Here is a 21985-nt window from a genome sequence, read left to right as displayed (position 1 = left end):
CTTTCATCTTTTCATAAAATTGTTTATAACTTGCCAAATTTCTTTTATTTGAAATTGTGATTGGTTTCAGGCCAAAAGCGATTTTTTTCCTCCCATGAAAAACTATGAGTAAGGTCAGACCAGCTAAAGTATTCATTCACACAACTCTAAAAACTGACACAAGAGAACTGGTTTTACATTTTTTTATTTTCCCCTCCCATTTCTGAGGGCTTAGAAATGTTTTTCAAATCCATCTAGTGTTTTTCCTCCACAAAAAGCCAACATCACTCCTTCCCAAAAAGCTGTGACAGGGTGAAGACTATGCAAAGGGTGATGGAAAGCACGGTGATAAAACCTGGACACTGAGAAAAAAGTTGAATACTGCGGAACATTCACAAGCACCTCCTTCACATCATTGCCTTCTCTGTCCCTCACTGATTTTCTGTGAAGTCTCTCCCATTTCAATTAATCTAACACATTAGGTTAAAATTTGTCCCTTGACTTCCTTCTTGAATTTCCCTGCAGGTCACTGGGGACTTGTCAGTAATGCTGGGATTATGGGGCCATCCGCTCCTACAGACTTGAATATTGAGCACTTTAGAGAACCAATTGAAGTTAATTGGACTCAAATATGCTGCAGTAAAGATGCTTGCCTTGACAAAAAAAGCAAAGAGAAGGATAGTAAATGTATCCAGTGTTGTAGGTCCTAGCACTTAGTGGTGGAGACCAATTTCCTTTCAAAGGATTTAATGGCAGCTTAAGGTATAACACTCCCTATGAGGAAGAACCACCCTTTTTCTTTCCTAAGGCTCATACACTAACTAAAAACTGGTATACATGCAGAATAGCAGTTGATTTACAATCCTGGCTCTTGGTATAAATTTGGAAAACATTATACACTTTAGACTTACACTTCTTCTGCCACTTTCGAAATGGTGCAAAGCCTGTTGGATACACAGGCTGTCCTCAAGTATTATTACAGTGTAGCTGGTACCCTTATGTACTCACAACTAATCTGTCTTGGTGTGCACAGAGGTCTTATTGCAGAGGAAGCTCTAGTCAAGCCTAGTCAATGCCTTTTCAACGTTAAGTGCACCTAGAAATTTCCTGCAGCCACCCACCCAGAAAAAATACATACCATTAGATATTGTGTGATAGCAACTTTTGTCTAAGCTTTCTTATCCAAACACTTCTCTCTTAATTATCACAATTGTTAGAGAGAGCTAGATAACACAGCAAACTAATTCGGGGACCACCATGGCAGCTTCTTGTAACTCAAACAGGGAGCAATTTGTGTGCCTAAAAATATACAGAGCCATTTTAGATATCAGGACACTCACACAGGACTGAGACCCACCAGATGAGACCAGAAGAAACTGTACCATCAGCCAGAGGTTTTCCCTAAAGAAGGGATTCCCTAATACACGCAAACTGGCTTTACATACTTGCATTTAGGCAGTCAGCCAATCTTTCAGACAAGTCAGATAATTAATGGGCTACTGCAAGGTGAACTAAGATCTGAAATACACTGTCAGCTACTGCGCAGTCACATGCACATTCTCGCTCTGGGAAGCATGTAAGATAGTTCACTCCTCTTTTATTTAGGGACAGAAAGCTGAAAGTTCCCAACCACGAATAAACCTCACAGTATTTGTGTTCTGGAGTGCCATATAAAGACAGAAATAAAAATGTTAGTACAGCAAAAAATCCAACACTTTAAATAGTAGTAGTGATAATAATAATGTCTAATGCAATTAAATCCTGCCATTGCAGGAGAGATATGAAAGTTTTTGGAGTTAAGGTTTGTTGCATTCAACCCAGACTGTCTAAACCAGCATTAAGTAATCCAGCAAAGATTATGAAAGAAAAGGAGGTGATATTAAGTTTCTCCCTGATACTAAAACGCAACTATGGAGAGGAGTATTTTCAGAAAGGTGAGGTAATGTCCAGACATTTGTGTCAAAAGAAGCAATACATTTGTCCCTGAGAAAGCCTTGCAAAGTATCATTATATCTCCTAAACATTCTGACTTTTTGGAAAGACTGTGATGTGAAAAATCACTTTTCAAATGCATCTGCATCACAATATGACTATCCACACAAAATACTTGGTCTGGGAAGATTTATTCAAATCTTAGTTAAAGATTAATTATTCGTGTTGGCTTGTAACTTTTGAGTGAACTCCCAAACAGAAAAACTTTTATCTGCTGATGTAATCAACGTGCTCAGTGTATTTTTCTGTCATTATTGTTTATTTACCTAGTCATCAAATAAGGATCGAGTCCCTTTGCTTCTGTTAGCCCCAGTGAGGAAGCAGCCATTCCGAACCTATCTGATAGACACTTGCCAAGCCTGCTTGAACAGGGACTCACTGTCTTCCGATCCTTGGACTTTTTTGTTTCACACCAAGTCTTTCTAGAAGCTAAAGCTTTTCATCCTTTCTCCACCAAGACTACTCAATCAAAAGTGATTAAGGAAACAAACTATGAAGTGACACCACCTACTCTGATCTTTATCTTTAGACATTTTGGTTTGGCTGGTTTAATTCAATCCCTGTCAGGCCACTAGTATGCCTTCAGCTGCTGTGAGACACTAGCACTGGAAATGTTAACATTCAAAGGAAAATACAAACAGGATTTGGGATAGGGCACACTAGCTGTAAACACGTTATTTAAATTAGAAATGCAGGAAAAATATCAGCTGCCTAAAGTATTACTTCTGTATAGAGGACCAGATTCTGCTGACATTTGCTCTCCTGAGACCAGATGCCTCATTTACTCAAATGCCAGCAACAAAAGCCAATGACTTCTGTAAATAAGCAAACCACAGTGTGCTCTGCTAAGACTAGCAGAACCTGACCTGTTCACAAGACTGTGAGGCAGATGAGAACATATTTAGACATATGATTTTAAGGAGTAGAAGGGACTTCTCATGGAAAAGACCCTTGACTTCCACAAGGTCAGAACACACTGGAGGACTGCACCCACAGGACCCAGCTTCGGTTAGTTTGTTAGAGTTAGCTTCAGACGTGCGCTTCAGAACCTTCACCTGTCCAGCAGGAATAGCATTAACTTCTCAGTTTTCCCTGGAGAACCAAATTTCCTTCCCCAATGTTAAGCTTCAAGCAATTTTTCTACATCCTTTCTATGAGTCAGGGATCTCATTACAAAATACACCTAAGAAATCAATGGGAAATCAGGCAGTCAAGACTGTCTCATGCTAAGCTAACAGAAAACTATATTTAGAGCTCACATTTTGCTTGTGGGGTTTCTCTTCCAGTAAGCTCCCTTACATGTTATGGTCTAAGAGAGTTGGAGAATCCTTTGTGAAAAGGGAACTTATTGGGGAAATTCCCAATTTTTATATTTTCTGAGATGCTAAACTGGATCTATTCAGCTTTCTGAAATTACTTTCTGCAGCTCAAAAGTAGTTTACTGAGAAAAAAAAAAATCAGTGGTAGAGAGAGAAAAATTCCTTTCACATTTTTCTCTCCTACATTTGTATGGCAAAGGATTGCTACCCACAATAGCAGGACTCCAGACCTGACACTGCTTGAGCGATGTCCCCCTGTGACAGGCTTTGCATGCTGGTGGAGTGCTGTTTTGTGGTCATTTCAACCACACCACAGAGCCTACCACTAGAATCAGGCCAGACAGGGCTAGGCAGGCACTTCTGTCAGGCTCGTCCTGAAGAGCAAATCTTTACCAGCCACCTGTTGAATCCCCAAGTCTCCAGCAAGCAGGACACACTTGACAGCCCAGAGAGTGCTGAAAGTAGAGTAACAACCAACACCACAGCTGAGGTTGGTGTGGCACTGAACAGTGGCAAAAGAAGCAAGAACTTCCAGGCCCAAGCCAAAAGAAGCAGGGAGAGAAACTGAAGGGGGAAGAGCTGCCCACCAAGCAGAGGATGATGTAACAATTCTGCAGCTCCTGACAGGGTAGTCAGACCAGGTGTCACCAGCCAGTCTGTGACAGGCTGCCATTGCCATGGTCCAATCAATTGTACGGGGCAAGATCACTTCCAGCTCCATCCTACCACCTTGCTTGGTTTCCCCAGTTTTAATTTCCTTCTCATTCAGTTAGTTTCAAATCAATTTTTACAAAAAAGCTTATTCATTCATTCTCCTGTTGAGAATGGTCTTTGCCCAAGCTTCCTTGCTTCCTGTAGCATCTGGCACTGCACAGCACTATGAGTGGAGAGACATGAAGAATGGGGAAAAGAAATTCTGCTGCCATGTTTATGCAGTAGTACTCAGAGCTGAATCAGAAGTGCCCATCAGACTCTGGGCCAAGGAGCAAGCAAACAAGTCTCCCAGCAATCATATGTTAGCATCTGTGCCCATGCAAAGTGTAGAGCTTTTGTTTGCACAGTTTGTAGAATTTGAGGTTTTATTTGAGAAACATTGTAATTGGTTTGTTTCTAGTATCAAAAAGCTGCCCCTAAACTAGTAAAAATAATTTCATCCCTGAAGGTTTTCACACACAAGGATGTCTCTTAAAAGATTAAGTCCTATCAACAATAACTCACTCACACGCAAGAGAAAAGGTAGAGGTCTGAACCAAGCTCTGTTAAGTCAATGGAAAGACTCCTGCTGCTTTCAAGACAATGCACAGATCAGCTAGTAGATTAGTTCCTTCCCAGCTCAGTAGATTAGTTCTCCTTAATGAGTCTTAACAGTCCCCCAGGCTCTGCAAATCACTATATATAGCCAGTAATGCTTATACAGCATTGGTAGAAGAAGCAGGCATAGAATATATTAATACCAAGTACTAAGGTAGACACATCACAGCACAAAGTCATTATCAACAGCAGGCAGAGGGGCCCTGCTCATCAGCTGATGTATGCCAGTTACAAAGTACCACCAGACACAGAATTTACAGTGAGATGTTTTTGGAAACTATCATGATGCGGGTCTTGGTGCACAAGTTTATGAGCGACTTGGGCTGTTTCTATGTTCTGACACTGGAAATGACTGGTGAAGGCAACTCGTGAACACCTGGAGGTACAGACTGAGCTTGCAGATGTCTCCCCAGAATGTGAGTAGAACTTGTGTCTGTTGTTACAGTGAGCAGTACCTATTGCAGCTAAGAGAACAAATTAAGCATTTTTTTTTCTAGTGCACAGACAAGAGAACATGTAGTCCTTTCCTTTCTAAAGTAATTTTAGCAATTATTGCTTATCTAGGCACCTACAATGTCCGAACAAAATGCTAACTCAGAATGCTCTTTCCAACATCTGGAATCTTTCCTTACTTCAATTTCTAATTACTGGGTCAGTCACCTAAGAGTTTAAAAGGTTTTGTTTTCCTGGGTCTTCTACCAGTCCTGTAGTAAACATCTGAAGTGCAAGCCATACAAGGAAGATACAATTATGGTGAAAAATCAGCCCCCACAGTACTAGACTACACTCATCTCCCTGCAAAATGCTGTATAAGAGAGTCTGGAGATATGTTTCTTTTAAGGTGACATATTAATGAGGATCTTAATTTATCTGTTGACTGCCAAACTGAATATACTGACATATTTACCCAGCATACGAAAAAGCACTCCTTTACCATGAAATGAAAGTGCAAAGCCCTGCACAATCAGGAATAGCTTACCTAAGACTGGAGATGTGATGTGTTTGTGCTGGCATATTTTTTCAATTCATTAACTAAAGACTAGGGGGCTTTCAGTTCTGTCAGGATGAACGATTAGTAAAGTTTGTGCTCCCTAGGCTCTGGGGAGCTGTTGGATGATCTCTCAGATCATTACCTGAAACATCTAAACCTTCCGCTGAGTGCTACATGAGTGCTGATTCTGAAGAACAACAGTCCTTAATTTCCCCTTGGCAGTTTTTCCTCAGCACGTCTGGCAGGTCACTCCACCCACTGCAGAGCAGTGACTTCTGGAAGTTTGCACTGCCTGCACAGTGGCGGATAAAGGAATCCAGAACACACCCAGACCCCAAACTTTGCCCCACCCTGAGGTTCTTTGGCATGACTACCAAAGCAAACTGCTGTAGGAGTAAACCAGGAACACCGTCCTTCAATACAGGGTCTATGTGCCTCAGTTTCCTGTAGTGCAGAGAAGCAGAGGAATGCTGTACTTTGCAGTCATCTAAAAATCTTAAAGGGCTCTCAATGCTGTCATGCTGCTTTTCTCTAAAATCAATTGCTTTTATAATGGCACTTGTCTAGAAGTAAGAAGCCAAGCTCTATCCCAAGAATTCTCAATTTGCCAGGCAAATATCAAAGTTTTGATGGAAAGTAAAATTTGCCTTCAGCTATTTACTGGCTACATTATTAATCAGAATTTAATATTTACAAAGATACATCAATACTCTAGAAAATCATGCTGACATCTTCTTTGGAAACACACTCTTGGCCACTCCACAAAGCTATTTCAAAATCAATATGCCCCTGGAAGACAAGTGGCTTTTTTAGTGCTTTACAATTAGTAAACAAGAAATATTTTGGATAACACTGTACATTCACAGAACTAGATGATTTTCTTGAAAGAAAACTTTAAGTGAGACCACAGACTCCTTCCAGCAGCAATAACATTATCTACCAGAATATGTGGTGGCACAAGGCTACAGCAGAGCAAAACCCACCATGATGCTCAGGACTGAACTTCGACATGTTACCAGAGAAGGAGCACTAGTACTCCATAAAAACGAGGCAGTTAGGAATTACAGTCTTAGTAACACTGGCCCAGGACTGATAGAGAAAAGAGCAGTGGAAATTCCACACACAGTGCTGCCACCTCAGCTGTCTCCCCTAGAGCCCTTTGTCTTATAGATCTGTGGCAATTATTGCTACCCAAACACAGTGGCTAACACCAACCAGAGCAATCGCAGCTGTTTTTCTCACAGAAGGCAGGTAGGCATCCTGGCCAGACACGCCAGGACTTCTTCACAGAGCCCAGTTTCAAATTTAACCTTCTTTCCAGTAGTGCAAGTTCACTGCCCACTGCCCACTGCTTCCTCCCTACAGCCAAGGAAGGAAGATGTGATTTACAGCTCCTGTTTCCAGTTAGATTAATCTTTTATCCAAATCTCTAATTATTTTGTTTCATTTTGTATTGGCACAAAGGCAAATTCAGTCCCAAAGTTATACATATCACAGCACTAGCTTGCCAAATAGCTTGCTGTGATTTATAGATGTGGTGTTACCAAAGCCTGCTGATAGTAAATCCTCCCTCTCTTTGTGTCTAGCTCTGCTCCAAGTTCTAAATCAGCAATCAAAGGAAATGTCATTGCCTGGCACGTCACTGCAAATGGACTGAGGGTATCTATGATCAGCTGCTGCAACATTCTGTTTTCAGACCTTGTTTTACAGCACAGAAGCTTGAATTATCCTCAGTGCTTTCACATAGTTTCAACGGCACTTTGTCAGAGCACACTCCGAGTCCTCTCAGAAAATAAACGTCACCAACAGAGTGAAACATTACAAAGATGATTCCCAAGTGCACACATTCAGGAACACTGCAATCCTTGTCAAACTTAATAGAGGCATTCACAGCAAAAAAGCCAAGTGTCTAAGTGAAGTACCTGAGCTAGAAGGCCAATCACATCAACAGCAAAACAACAGTGAGATGGGCTGCTAAAATAATCAGTGTAAGCACCCCAAAATTCAGTGGAAGCCCTCCTGCAGATGCAGTGGAAGGAGAAGCAAACTCTTACCTGTATATATTTGCTTAACTTTTTAAAATCAGAGAGCATTAGTCAATAACTCAGGAGTCCATATTGATGGCTACTGAGAAATTCAAATACATAAAATAAGATCATTAAGCAGCAATGAATGTTGTCACTGGTTATCCTTTGTTATCCTAGGTGACTGACTTAACTATTTAATGAGAGTTCAATATTCATTCACTATCAGATTTTAAGATTCTTTCCATTCCTACTTGGTGAGGTAACAGCAAAGTTTAGAATCAGAATAAATGAACTCAGAAGGAATAAGAACAATGGACAGGGTCTACCAAATAGGTCTAATACATTGGTTCTCCTGTAATATTCGTGTCTTGAGATAGGAAGAATGTTACGTAAAAAACAGCCCTTAAAAATCCCTCATTTTAAAGGTGAGATGTCTGTACCTCTACTCATATGTATGTAATTAGAGCCTGGGTGGCTGCTTAGCACCTGCAAAAAAAGTTTCCCTTTAACAGAAAATGCTTATCAGATTTATTTGCTTTAATTAATTATTTTAGTTTAATTCTTGTACAAACCAAAATTACAAAAAGAAAACTAGTAATCAATTATGAAGATTTTAGATGGCAAGAACTGCATTCTACATTTATAAAAAAGTTTCATAATAAACAAACAATATCTTCCCCAACGGTTAGGAAACCTTGTGTTTCCTCAGTGCCTCTTTTTTTATTGAGGGCAACATCTCCATGCATTTCTACATTTCTTTATACAAACACACTTGCTATGTAATATATTCTGCTGTGCTGTGTATCAGTGTTAAACAGGCAATGAGTGACAGAAGACTCAAGCACTGCCCCGAAGCCTATCTTGTCTATGGGGCAGAGAGCAGATCACTCATCATCACATAACACAAGTCACACAACAAATTAGTCATCAGATCCACCACCACACCTTACACTTCTCTGGTTGTTCTTGGGGTCACTCTGCTTCCATGCTACAGATTAGAAAAGCAGCCTGGGTGGCACCATACAGGTGGTCAAAGAGAACTGTCCTTTTTCCCAGAGGAATTACTCTCTCCAGTATCAGCACAAATAATGACTAATGCCCACAAAAAAACCCAGACACTACTTAGAGAATTGATGCAGTCATACCTTTCAGTCTGAAATGTCCTTAGAGGACAGGGCTGACTAGAAAGATTGGTCAGCAAAGCGTGAAAACAGTGGAAATCTATTGAAAAGAAAGACAGGGAAGGTTTTGCCAAGGCACATATTACTCATGGATCCCAATCACATTGTGCCAAAGCTTCTACCCCTGCTCTCCCCCAACATATAAGGGCTGCAGCCAGAAACAAAGCCCCTTACAGGAGTTGTGTCTCAGGAAGTTGAAGGGTTGGCTAAGCACATTTGCTTCATTGCACTTCTACATCATTAACTTATTTGCTTGTAGCTTTCATTTTCAGACTCACTGCACATAGCAATTTTGGCTTCCATATTTTCTCTTATAATTTACTGGCTCATCAGAGACAGATACAGAGTAAGAAACCTGAGTGGAAAGCATGTCTTCATAACAGGCTGTGACACTGGACTTGGAAACTCCCTGGCTAAATGGCTTGACAAAAGGGGATTTTGTGTCATTGCTGCATGTGCCACAGAAAAAGGAGGCCAAGAGCTACAGTCCTGCTCTTCACCCTCACTGAAGACAGTGAATCTGAACTTAGCAGACTCCAACAGCATTGCCAGGGCTGTGGGGTTTGTGACTGAAGAGACAGCTGGCAAAGGTAAGTGGCAAGGCAACTTCCCAGAAAAATTATTCAATACAACCAAATCTGGTCTAGCTAAAAAGTTCCATTCCCTCTCCACTCACTGCAGAGGCATTTTTCATCTTACTAATGAAACACATCCACTTTTCAGTTCTGTCATTTCTCAGTTCCGAGAGATTCCCTCCAGCAATGCTTCCCATTGCTTTCACCAACAGGGTGCCTAGCAATCTTGTCTCTCAGTCTGTCAAAACCGGATCATTCCCAGGTGTTTTTTAGACTCTTTCTGGTGCAGCTGAAGAATGTCTGTGGAAGGAGGGTGCTAACTGATACCAAAAAGAACTTTCTTGACAGTAAAATCACCCCACTCAATTAAACACGGGCAGCACAGGGATTCTGCAGCCCTCCTCTAGTAAGCAGAAGAGCATATTTTTGCATGGCTGAATAAGTCTGATGCTTGCATTGTACACAACAATTGCACCGACTGTAACAATTAAACTCAATTTCAGCCAGTTTTCTTGGAGTTGTTAGGTAGCTGCTCACTACTGCTATCATACACCTCTGAGCACTTGTGTAAAAGAGGAAGAGTTTATCCTTGGATACCTATGAAACATGTTAAAAAATAAGTGGCTTTGGCAAAGGGTGCTAAGCAGATTTGCATGGTAAATACATTCAACTGAGGCAATATGTGTTTCTTTATCTGCACTGATAGCTCAGATTAGACATTGCTAAAGGCCACAAAAGGGGATTCACAGCAGTGCAACTACCAGCTGTAACACAGTTATACCAAATATTCAATAGGTTTATAAATTAATTAACTACCTAAACCAGCAAAACATATATCTTCTACCAGTAGGACTTTCTCCTCAAAGCTTGTAAAACACCGCTGACCTTGTCATGAATACTCCAGACCATTCTTGAATGCAGAGATTAAGAGCAAGGTAAACAAAATTATTAGCACTTACTTCCTCCAGGAGGCTCCTGCTTCCAGCTTGGGGAAAGCCACAGGTTCTCAGTCAGGACAACCACGGCCGACACTGTCCCTTCAGTCTGTGAAACTCTTTATGGAGGCTGAGTGCTGGACTTTCAGCCTCTCCCCTCAGGCACAGGCTGTCCTCAGCAAACTCTTAGAAACGTCACTATTTATCTTAAGTTCCTCAAGCAATTTATAAAGGTAGTAAAGCAGTATTATCAATACACAGTGTTAAGCTAGTATCTTTAGAAGCATTGACTAATTCTACACATCTGGTTCAGACCTTTAGACCCCAAACCAGAAAAATTAATCTCTCCACTTTTATGCAGACTCTTTCATTTTCACAAGAACATTAAGTGCATATTAGGAGCCTACATACTTGAGTGGATCTGGACAATAAAGTCCAGTATGGTGGCCTGTATCTCCAGCCAAAGTAGTTTTCCTTGAATACTTTATCCATGCTCTTTTAGAGTCATTGCCTAAGGTCTTCAGCAAATTTTACCAGGTATACAGAGTAGATAATACAACCAAACCCCAGACAACTGTATTCATGTCACTGAGGGTTTTGCAGACTGGGTGCTTGCTTTCCAATGCACATATGATACTCCAGGGTAAGATATTGCCATATACTGAAATAAATGGTTTTGCAATCCTCTTAGGGCTTTTTGGCTTGGTGTGCAATGCTGAAGGAACAGCTCCTGTAGCACCCACTGACTGGCTGAGGATTGAAGACTTCCATTCCGTGCTGGATGTTAATCTGCTGGGATTGATTGAAATCACACTCAAGCTTCTGCCACTTCTGAAAAAAGCTGAGGGAAGAGTTGTCAATCTAATTAATGCCAAAGGCCTCATGGCTTTTGTAGGGGGTGGCTATAGTCTGTCCAAATGGGGCATGGAAGCTTTCTCTGACACTTTACGGTGAGTAGCCAGAAACACATGCATGAATCCAATAACAGATTCCAGACGTGCTGAGGAAGGGTGACTGTATGTTTGTCCCTCTTGATTTCTCTCTGGAAATCTTGCCTAAAGGGGAGAAGGAAAATAAGAGGATGTTGGTCACTTGTTTAGGATTTTAGTCTCCAGTACTACGAACAGACCCATCAGGGAACTGCACTGGGAAAAATTTTCATATCCTAGACAAGTTGTTAGCATGCAGCTTTCAGGCATGCGAATCCACTGCTTATATGAAAGTAAATCCTGGTCAGGCACCCAAAGTTTCCCAGGGATGCTGTACTTGCAGACTTTTTTGCTCTAACCTTCACAACAATCTGAGCTGGGTGATTCCAGACAGCAACCACATTACCAAAGGTAGTTGTAACTTCAGAAAATTAAGCTGAGCACCTGAAGCCAGTTGTGCTGTACTGCCTCCAGAAGGCTAACGCCCAGCCCAGGGAGTCAAGTCTTCACAAAGACTAGAAAAGTTGGTTTCAAACCATTATGAGAAAGATAAAGAAAGTATATATCTCAAGGAAATAGAAAATAATGGCTAATGTACATGTGGTCCAATCCTTTGTACACTTTAGAATGCAGCTGCCTGGGTCTCTTGAGCTGCGCAGCAAGACAAAGAGAGGCCATCTGCACCTCAAAGGAGTTGTACAGAAAATCAGAATTGCATAGAGGAAACTACACTACAAGAAAACACATTAACCTTTATTGCACTAACATTTAATCATTTAACCACAGCCCTTTAACCATAGGATGGAGAATAAAGTTCTAATACAACTGAAAATTTTTGCTCACTTTTACTTTTTCCCAGACACTTTAATAATCTGTTCCTGTAAACTAAAATGATGGAAAAGTATTTGAAATAGTCAAAAGTTTTAGTATGATAATACATGACTAAGATGCAGCTGGCTGCTGCATCCTTTTCACCAGTCCAACATAAACCACATAGAGAGCTGTGGATCTACTTGACACTCTTTTTTTTTTTTTTAATCACATTTAATTGCCGGCTGTTGTTTTGCAGGACAGGAACACTACTATGAGGCTAATTTGAACATCTCAAAATAATTCTGACATTTGAAGATAAGAATATTCATTTGTGTGACAGACTTACCACTTATGTTTAATAGTTAATGCCATTATTGGGTGGTTATTGGAGTTTTTATCCTTCCAGGATAGAGATGCAGCATTTTGGAGTGAAAGTAAGCGTTGTTGAGCATGGTTTCTTTAAGGCAGGAGTAGTTAATTCAGATATCACTGAGAAATACCTCTTCAGACTTTGGAACGGACTGACTCCTGAGACCAGGGACTCCTACGGAGAAGAATACTTTGTTGAATGTAAGTAGAAAAAAAATTATATGAAAGCTTAGGGGGGATATTATCAACATGTATAAATACTGAATTGAGGCTGTAAAGACAACAGAGCCAAGCTCTTTTTAGTGGTGTCCAGGACAGGACTCGAGGCAGTGGGCACACACGGACACACAAGATGTTCCTGCTGATCAGGGATCATATTTTTGGAGTGAGGATGACCAAGGACTGGCACAGGTTGCCCAGGGAGGTGACAGAGTCCCCAGTCTTTCGAGATATTCAAAAGCCATCTGGACATGATCCTGGGCAACCTGTTCTAGGTGACCCAGCTTGAGTAAGGGGGCTTGGTACCAGAGGTCCCTTTCAACTTCAACCTATGTGTGATTCTGTGAATATTTTCTGGACTTAGTTAACACTCATCAAGAACCCCTCACAGACTGTTCTGGACTACATGTATGCTAGATGAGGCCTGAGCTGTTAGTTCACACATAGATTGGTAAGATGTGAGGTCACACTACATTCCTTAGCCCCTCAATACTTAGAGGTAGGATCCCAAGTGGGAATGAATTGCTATGCCCACATGCTAATTGGTCTGAAAAGTTATGCTGTGTCACACCGCACTTACTGTACAGAACATCTGGCTCACAATATGGGTCAGAGAGGTTTGTGCTTACTGGGCTCCTGGGTGTTTTGCAGCCTTTCTGGTCTCTGCTCCACTGTAGCTATGCTGCTCCCAGCACTTGAGCCAGTAGTTTAAAGCAAGCCTGAAGCTGTAGCCAGACCTTTGAATACAAAGAATACTCTCACAGAGAATGTTGTGTATAAATGCTTTCAGGTTTACTTTCTTCTTTTCAGATGTAAAAGCACAAAGATCTTCAGTCAGAAGACTGTGTGACCATGATATTTCTAGTGTCATAAAATGTATGGAACATGCCCTGATAGCAAAGTACCCAAGGACACGATACAGAGCTGGATGGGATGCAAAGTTCTTTTGGCTGTTTCTCTCCTATGCCCCAAGCTGTTTATCTGACATGCTGTTGCGTATGATGTTTCCAGCTCCAGCAGATAGCGGGAGATCAGTTCCTGGAGTTCTAATTAATGTCTAGTATCAGTTCTGCACAAATAAATACTAATTCTGTCAAAATCAGGTGTCCTCCTTACCGGTTATTAGACTGTTTAAATTCCTTTCAGATGACACTTTCTCCATCCCCCACCCTTCCTTACCTGAAATTTCTGAGTTCACAGGTCAGCTTGTAAAATCCAGTGTGTTTCTGAAGGCCATTTTTTATGCTCAGAAATGATACCTCTATAGAATCTGCATTCGTAAAATATTCAGCTACAAAGCCAGTTGATGCTATTCACACAATAAAAAAATTTTAAATAAGGAAAATAAAATCACTAGAAGAATCAGTTTTTCACATTGACTTCATCAACACATAGGCTGCTAGTGATCTTGAAATAGAACAATGGTCTTTCAGAACACACACATATACCTTATAGAATGTATTTAGCCACATTTAGTCATCTATTTCACTGGCAGTTTGCTCATGGTCATATTCAGGAGTTGATAATCTTCAAAAGCTTCTAAGCACAAGACATGAAGTCAAACAATAACAAAGCCCAGCTAATGCAATATAATCCCAAAATTACAATTACGGTATTTGACCATGTCTAATCACCTGATTATTCAATTGTGTAGAACAAAAACACAAACTTTTTTACAGATATACAATTATGGGGAAAATCAAAATTCCATTGTACTATGCAAACAGCATATCCAAACACGTATTTTAAACTTCTTCCTAATATTAGTATAGTTTATGAGGAAAATACTAAAAATAATACGCCTTCACATTTCTTTCACCCTCAGTGTGCTCTGCAAATTACAAGTATTATTATTTCACTTATCAGATGAAACAGGTCATTAGTGTATGCTATGGCAAATTCTTCCAAGTGTGCAAAGAGTGCGTTCAGAATGGCAGAGCGTTAGCTGAAGTTCCTGTGCCTCTTGTACACTATTTCTATCTGCTAAGCTGTTGGCCAGAGGTTCACAAACTGGTGTCCCTAAAGATATTAAAATTGAAGGGGTAAAGGTTTTATTTGCTAAAGTGCTGTGCTGGTGATTAATCATTAATGTGCAATTCAATTAAGCTTAGAAAAATACCTTGTGCAGGTCAGAACTCCAAACATAAGAAGTTTCATCACTGCATGTGTGTAGGCTTGTACATGTGCAAGAAAAGGACAGAATGTAAAAAGTGTTAGCAACCTTTAAGCATTTCATTGAGGTTTTATTCTCTGACAAATGGTTTCAAGAATAAATTTATTTTACTTCATTTCATGATAAATACCTGATTAATATCTGGCCTGACAGCTATAAAGAGAATGTACATGAAAAAGCTCAATGGCATAACTTAGCAGCCCTGTAGTTGCAGACTACAGAGAGTTGCTGAGCTCTTGAAAAATCAGCCTTCTTTGAAAGAGTTCAGAATTCAAGAATTCAAGCAGGGACTGTCCTTCTGAGGGACAAGGAATACAAGTGAAAAATGAAGATAGGAGTGGAATCTAAAGCTTCTGTTGAACAAAGTACCAAAACCTAAATTTTACATAAACAGAAGGGTACACTGTGCTGTGCTACTGAGAGGAAGAGTCCCAGCTGAAGCTTAGGAATCCTTCACCATCAGGTGTGTTAAACCTACATACTCCTTACCCACACATTAACTCAGGGATAGCTTTCATCCACATCTGAAAAGTTATGATTAGTACAGGGGAAAAACACATCTCTGACATGGCTGACATAGTAGCAGTTTTCTCTAAGAGTAGTTCCAGATTTTTCTGTTGAAAAATACTATTCTCAAAACTTATGCTACTTTTTCTTGTGGTATGCAACTGCAGGCAAGTCTTGTGGAAATGTCAGCCCTACCTTCTACCTTTAAAAAACATTGTGAATTCTTTCCTTAAGAACAGCAACCTGTTTCTCAAAGACATCCTTACAGATGTGTCTGTTGTGCTGCAGACTCCGAGGAATTTTCTACATTAAAGCATTCAGATATTAAAAAATGCCTTTAAAAAACCATATAATTTGCTTAAAGCTAAAAAAAAAAAAATCAAAGCATCAAATTCTGACCTCAGATATGAAAATTAATTGAACTAACATTTTAATTACTTACATCCATACTACCTTGATGTCAGTATCTCAATAGTAAGAGTTTCCTGTTTCAAGGGCCAGTTTATTGAATGAGTGTAATGAGGCAGTTTTCACACTTACAGAGATGTCAGTACCAAGACATTTTATATCACGAACTTCAGAGAGTTGTGTGAAGCATGAAGCCCTATTCCTATTTGACTTGATCTAAAGCACTGGTGTTTCCATCTCAGAGTGCACTGAAGTCTCCTCAACTGAAAAAAGTACATAGAGCCTTGACACAAATTATGGAATAAGAATGTGATAAAATAATACATTTATTAGATTTATTCAGCAGCATAATTTTCCAGTTGTCTTTTCTAATCAAAGTATGTTACAAAGTAATTACAAGCATTCTAATTAGAAATAGTATATATTTTGAGAATTTAGATATAAAACAATCAAATAGCAGGTCTCAATTATTATAACTTTAGGAATCTTTTATATGAGTAGCTAGCCAGCAGCACTGAAGAATATGTTCCTGTAATCAGGTTTCCTCAAATGGTTCATGTTGTGAGAACTATCCTGGCTAATTAATAGAAGAGCTACTAAGATCAACAGTATGTTCTGATGGAAGGTTATAGAAACAACCAGATAACTACAAAGACTGCACTAGTAGAAATTGTTTCCCTTTCTATTCATGTCCACCTTAGGAAATAAATAGTCAATAAAATTACATTTTCACATTAAAAAAAAAACCTGAATAATTTCTTAAATGAACCAGTATCTTTCATATTTTGCTGTTTGGAAATAAGCCATTACAGAAATCTTGCTACTTCATTTAATAGCACAAATTACTTCCACAGACTCCAGCCAAGAACAGAGCTATTCCATTGATGAGCAAGAGAAAAATCTCATTAAGTAGTCATGGCACTAAAATCTAAATACATCCAATCTTTTTAGGAAGACTATTAATGGAATGGTGTTAATTGGAACCTAGAAGAAAAGTATGTGTCTTATAGATCGAGAGGAAATTATCTCAGGCAGTTAAAATATTGTAAGAACAACATTTTCCAAAGGTAACTATTCAGCATAATGATGCTGTATTGACTCTTCCATCTTTTGTTTGACACAAGATAAACACAGACATCCTTTTTTACATACAGTAGTATATAAAAGGGTGGTAAAGATGCCCAGAGCACCAGGAGAAGTTTTAAAAGGTGCTGTTACAAAAGGTATACTCTAAATACCCTGTATATCAGTAATGTTCCTATATTTGCCTTGTTTGGTTCTTTTTTTAGTTTTAAGCACTTATATAATTAATTTATCCCTAAATATATGACCAATTCCATACAAATTTCTACTAGCAACGTCACTGAACAACATAATCTTAGAAAAATTTACAAATGTACAATATATTTATAACATTACTTTCAGACAGCTTCAGTGCAAAGATATACATATAGTACATCATGATAATTGTTCACAAAAATAGAAATTGGCATTTGTCAAAAAACAAGGCATAGTTTCAATGTACATCTCCAGCCAGTGGCTAAGAGATGTGTGTATTTTTATAAAGCATTTGAATGTGAACCTTACTCTTCTGTTTATAAAAAATATATGTGCAAATGGATGTGTCTAATTTTCCCTAAATCAGTTACCTAGTTATACCACAGAGTCCTCTTTAACAAGATTGGCGGTGTCTTTGAATGTATCCTCTGTTGCTGTGTAAGCTAATGGTTGGTCTCTCTTCAGAATAATCTTGGGAGGCAGTGAAGGAGAAGGGGTAGGGACATTTTCTGTGTCCTGTTGCTGTTCCTTTTCCATCTGAAACAATAATCATAAAATCCAAGTTTACATTCTAACGCACCATACATCCAACCTTAATTTTCAGAAAAGTTAAATAAATATTCCTAAAGTCAAATGTCACTGTCAGTGACATTGCAGTTATTTCTTCAAATCACCACCTGTAATGCTAAATTCACCTCAGGTAGTACAGCTAAGTAAATACAATATTACAAGTTACTCTGGAACTTCTACTTTAATGCTTAGAGTCAGGAGTAGTTTGATATGTCCTTATGCACCCTGCATAAGTGTAGATATTGTTTGCAAGTGCTACATTCATTAGTGTTGGGGAAATGAATCTCCAGCTTTCTGAACTCTCTCACATTGTTCAAGCATTAGAAACCTAAATTCTTCACAAAAGGCAGACAGTTTTAAGTCACGTGACTTTGGGAAGGAGGTTCTTAAGTCACTTAGGCTATTTGGAAATTTTAAGCTGTAAGATGAAAAGGGCTGGAATTACTGGTTCAAGTTAGTAGAACTCCAAAACTTCATGCCAAGCCGGGGGGGAATTCCTTCAGCACACATACCACCTGTTGGCACACTATCTGAAAAGAACTGTCTCACCCAACCATATGGGTAAGAAAATAAGGCTGTTGTAGGAACAAGGCTGCAGTGCACAGAGTTATTGAATTTTTGTGCAGTGCTGAAGCCAGGACTGAGAGGACAGAAATAGACACTTCACTCCTGGTGCAGTAGAACAGCCTCCAATTGTGCTGGGTCCTGGATCTGTGCCAGAATGCACCAGAAAGCTGAAACCAGTCTCTGAGATCCCAGAGCAGGAGCGGACCACAGTGTTCGGGCTGGGAATGCAGGGAAGTGGGGAATGCAGCTGTGCTGCCCAGCTGAGCCTGCTCAATATTTCATTTTGCAGGAGGCTTAGTAACTTTTCTCACAATTACTTTAGTCCTACCCTAACCTGGACTGGAATTTCTGTGCTGTCTCACATAGCAGCAGAATCTACCCATAATCTTTATTCTATGAGAGCAAGAACAAAGTCTAGCAATACGTTATCTGAAAAATAGAATTATTCAATATTAAACAATACCTCTGCATATATTGGGTTTTCAAAATTAGTGTTTTGTTTCATTTTTCTCTTGAAGAAACGCCACTTTGATTCCTGAAACATAAAAATTATTAGAACTTTACACATTTTTTCTGACAATTTCTCTGAAAGCTGCCATTATAGTTGTTGGATTTCATTTGCACTGACTGCTAAAGCAGTGATTTCAGCTGGATGTTCTTACATTACCATGTTGTAATTCTAAGCATAGGACCCAACTTTCTTTTCTGCTAGATAACCAGTTATTGTTATCTTACCTAAAGCAGCATTCACACAAGACTAGGCAATAAAAATTACTAAATTAATTCATGGAAGTCTATCATTCCAGACATGTATATCAAAGAAGAAAAACTGTCTTGAAAACAACACAAGAGGGACGTGAAACTACAACAGGTTGACAGAGTTGTCATTTCAAAGCTCATCAGAGGTGCCTTTAGGGCACAATGTATGAAAACAGTCCTGTGAACAAGCCACCACCAGCTCATTCAGATGGATTTTAAGATACAAAAATGTATCTTCCATGAATCAGTAATAATCTAGATGAGACAATACTTTGATATTGATTGCTAAAATGTCCCGCAAGAACACACAGAACAAGTGTCTTAAATGTCCTTGCTAGCTCTTTTAAATATGGATAAAATTACAAGTACCTGCCCTCAAAACGTAGTACAACAAACAGTGAAAAAACCCTCTCTATTCCTATCTGTTCACTTTAAAATAGCTATGTAGGCCAGGAAGAAGAGGGGGTTTAATCCAAATAGACCCTTATTGTGTGCCTTAGGCAACCCTGTGTTTGTGATGCTTTTCTCTTACCAAGCTGTTCCTGACCAGCTGTTGTAAATCTTGTAAATATGGTACAGTTAGCTGGACTTGATGCAGATCATGTGCCAAGCCCATGGCATTATTTAAAAAGAGCTGAAACTGTACTGCAGCTTCCCTAACAATTCAGTTTTGCTGATCTGGAGCAGAAAACAAACAAGGCAGCCTTAGAGTATCTCTATTTCTTACCTGAGGTGCATCTGTACTCTGAGGGGTTTCCTTTGGACTGGTAGATATCACAGAGGCATACACAGGATTTTCAAAATTTTCATTTCCCTCACTGCCAGCTGCTGCTACCTGTAGGAGAAGAAGGAGAATCAACATTCTTCAAAGAAGAAAAGAAGGTCATAAAGGAAAATGAAAGGTGAAAGTCAAGCCTAAGTTTCTCTTACAAGTGTTGGCCGAACAACTGTAACTGCACCAGCCGTGCTGGCTCCGCCATCTCTGGTTGTATACATTGGATTTTCAAATGTGATCGGCTGTTTCCCTGACTCCACTGCAAAGTTTTCATTCTGTGAAGGAAAAGAAAAACTACAACCACTGCAGTGCAATAAACACTTCCATATTCCTAGGAATTCATTTATAGTCAAATTTTTCATCTTGGGGAACAACACATGTCTACTTTCATATAGGCTTAGACAAAACCTAGCGTCTGTTAAAATCATAACATCAGTTTACCATCCATTATTTTACTCCCTGACTTAGCGCCCTGGACCACTGGTACTACACTGAAAGAGAAGAGGGGGTAATTGACTTAATGTCTACCATATAAATCTTGGGAAAAGTCACATTATTTTGAAGAACATCTTTCATTTGTCCTTGCCTTCAAATCTATTTCAGGAAAGTATCGATCATTGTTCACATCTTTTTCTAGAATACATGTATCATTTCACTGTCATTTTTACATAAAAGGTTCTCCTCTATCAGCCAATAATTACACTAAAAGGACACAAATTAAAGAAATTATTTGAGAACTAAACCTTACCATTTGCATTGCTCTGTCTATAGCAGAATCTCCCCCAAAGCCAGAGACTCCTATGTCCATGCTCACATCTGCTCCAGATCGGAAAGTTACCCCATTGCCATTTTCATTAGATTTTACAAGACTGCTTAAACTACAAAAAAACCCCAAACAAACCAAAACAAAATAAAGAAAGAAGAGGTTATACAGAAAGAAGGTTTATAATACAGATTTTTCTACTTGTTCTTCTAAGTAATTTTTGCTGGCTATAAGCAAGCTAGCGAGGGCACCAGAATTTGGATTCCTTTATTAGTTCAACAGGTTTTTTAAAAAATTCAAATAATTTAAAATATATTTTCTTCATCTTCCTTTGATTTAAAACATCAAATATTTCACAAAGCTGGTTTTCACTGGACAGTATGACTGTCAGCAGAGTAGGTATTGTCTCAGGCATTGGAAACAGCTGGAAGTTCACTACACATGCACCATACTTTTAAACAGATGAATACAGTGTTGCAGATGAGCTCAGGTGTTCTATGTTAAAAGATCTCTTTGCCAGATTCTTCTTCTGATGAAGTTTTTTAAAAAAGTAAAACATGTAACTATGGTCTTTTGTATCTTTTTCAACTGAATATCTAGTTCCAGATCTGGTAAACAGTCTTGATAATTATTTTAAAGCAAATTTAGAATGTAGAAGTGTTTTACAACAGTCCCTTGTTACACAATAATGATCAGCTATGATATTGCTTGAATCAAAAATCCACTGGAACTGCTGCAACACTGCACTTCCTATATTCCACCAGAATGGGCACACAGCAAACAAACCAGATTTTTCAGAAATATTTAGAAACAAACATACATTTTCAGTTCATACACATTCCAGCTCTGAAAGCCTTCAAAACATACCTTGGTAGTTTGGGAAGCACTGGTAAAAGGGAGCCTGTTCGTCTGTAGTTAAAAAAGCCTCCAACCGCTAATACTCCAATTATTATGATCAGTATGACTGTCAGCAACACTGCTACTGCTGCTGTCAAAGACAAAAGAATAAGCAAACATTCAAGCAAGCATAGTTCAGTGCAAAAAAGGGCCTAGAGAATTAGAAGCTTGACCCTGAACAGGTATCATGGTGAGGTATTATACATTCTTTAGCTCAAATATCAAGGGTAATATATACTTGAATCTTACTTGTTCCAGGAGGGACTCCTTTTGACAATCCTATTTCACAATAATTCCCAGTGTATCCATAAGAACATCTGTAAATGTAAGAAGGACAACTGACTGAATAGCTTTTATGAAATTTAGGATATTAGCTTTATTATTATATTCCACGTGCCATAGATTTTAACTCCATGCTCAGTAATTATATATTTCACTGACTGCAAATACAGTATGTCTTCTATATTCACAGAATTAAAAGTGGAAATAAAAAGTGCTGAGTCAGAAAACCAGGCACTGAAGTCAAAAGATTTGGTTTCAGTGGAGCATTGGTGGCACCTGCTGGGTGTTCCAAGCTACATTTACTGAGCAGTACTTATCCACTGTTACAGTTTTTTGGTATAGCATTTTATTAGAATCTGTAGTGGT

The 21985-nt window shown here is 39.2% G+C and overlaps 2 protein-coding genes across 3 annotated transcripts in view; one reads left to right on the top strand and one right to left on the bottom strand.

Moving 5' to 3' along the window:
* Positions 1-3537: 3537 nt before the first annotated feature.
* DHRS9 (dehydrogenase/reductase 9) lies at positions 3538-13701 on the top strand. Its single transcript, XM_032693277.1, has 5 exons — positions 3538-3780; positions 9060-9390; positions 11002-11260; positions 12459-12622; positions 13451-13701. The coding sequence occupies exons 1-5, from the start codon at positions 3538-3540 to the stop codon at positions 13699-13701; spliced, it is 1248 nt and encodes a 415-aa protein (XP_032549168.1).
* A 2321-nt stretch (positions 13702-16022) lies between these two features.
* Positions 16023-21985, bottom strand: part of LRP2 (LDL receptor related protein 2) — a 114851-nt gene continuing 108888 nt past the window's right edge. Inside the window, exons 73-79 of one of the 2 annotated variants that reach the window (XM_032692907.1) lie at positions 21587-21654; positions 21308-21428; positions 20426-20555; positions 19833-19952; positions 19630-19737; positions 18607-18678; positions 16023-17543 (exon numbers count right to left, since the gene is read on the bottom strand). In XM_032692907.1, coding sequence (XP_032548798.1) covers positions 17382-17543; positions 18607-18678; positions 19630-19737; positions 19833-19952; positions 20426-20555; positions 21308-21428; positions 21587-21654 — 781 coding nt within the window. In that variant the 3' untranslated portion in view covers positions 16023-17381. The remainder of the gene's footprint in view (positions 17544-18606; positions 18679-19629; positions 19738-19832; positions 19953-20425; positions 20556-21307; positions 21429-21586; positions 21655-21985) is intronic. The other variant, XM_032692908.1, reaches the window with a different exon arrangement.

This window comes from Chiroxiphia lanceolata, chromosome 7 (genome assembly GCF_009829145.1).
Source record: "Chiroxiphia lanceolata isolate bChiLan1 chromosome 7, bChiLan1.pri, whole genome shotgun sequence".
NCBI lineage: Eukaryota > Metazoa > Chordata > Aves > Passeriformes > Pipridae > Chiroxiphia > Chiroxiphia lanceolata.
This window is presented reverse-complemented; position numbering and strand designations above follow the sequence as displayed.

Coding starts and splice junctions, on each gene's coding strand:
- DHRS9 (XM_032693277.1), top strand. CDS start 3,538: ATGTCCCCCTGTGACAGGCTTTGCATGCTGGTGGAGTGCTGTTTTGTG. Junction 3,781..9,059: donor CAACCAACACCACAGCTGAG/GTTGGTGTGGCA, acceptor ATTTGCTTGTAG/CTTTCATTTTCAGACTCACT. Junction 12,623..13,450: donor AGAAGAATACTTTGTTGAAT/GTAAGTAGAAAA, acceptor TCTTCTTTTCAG/ATGTAAAAGCACAAAGATCT.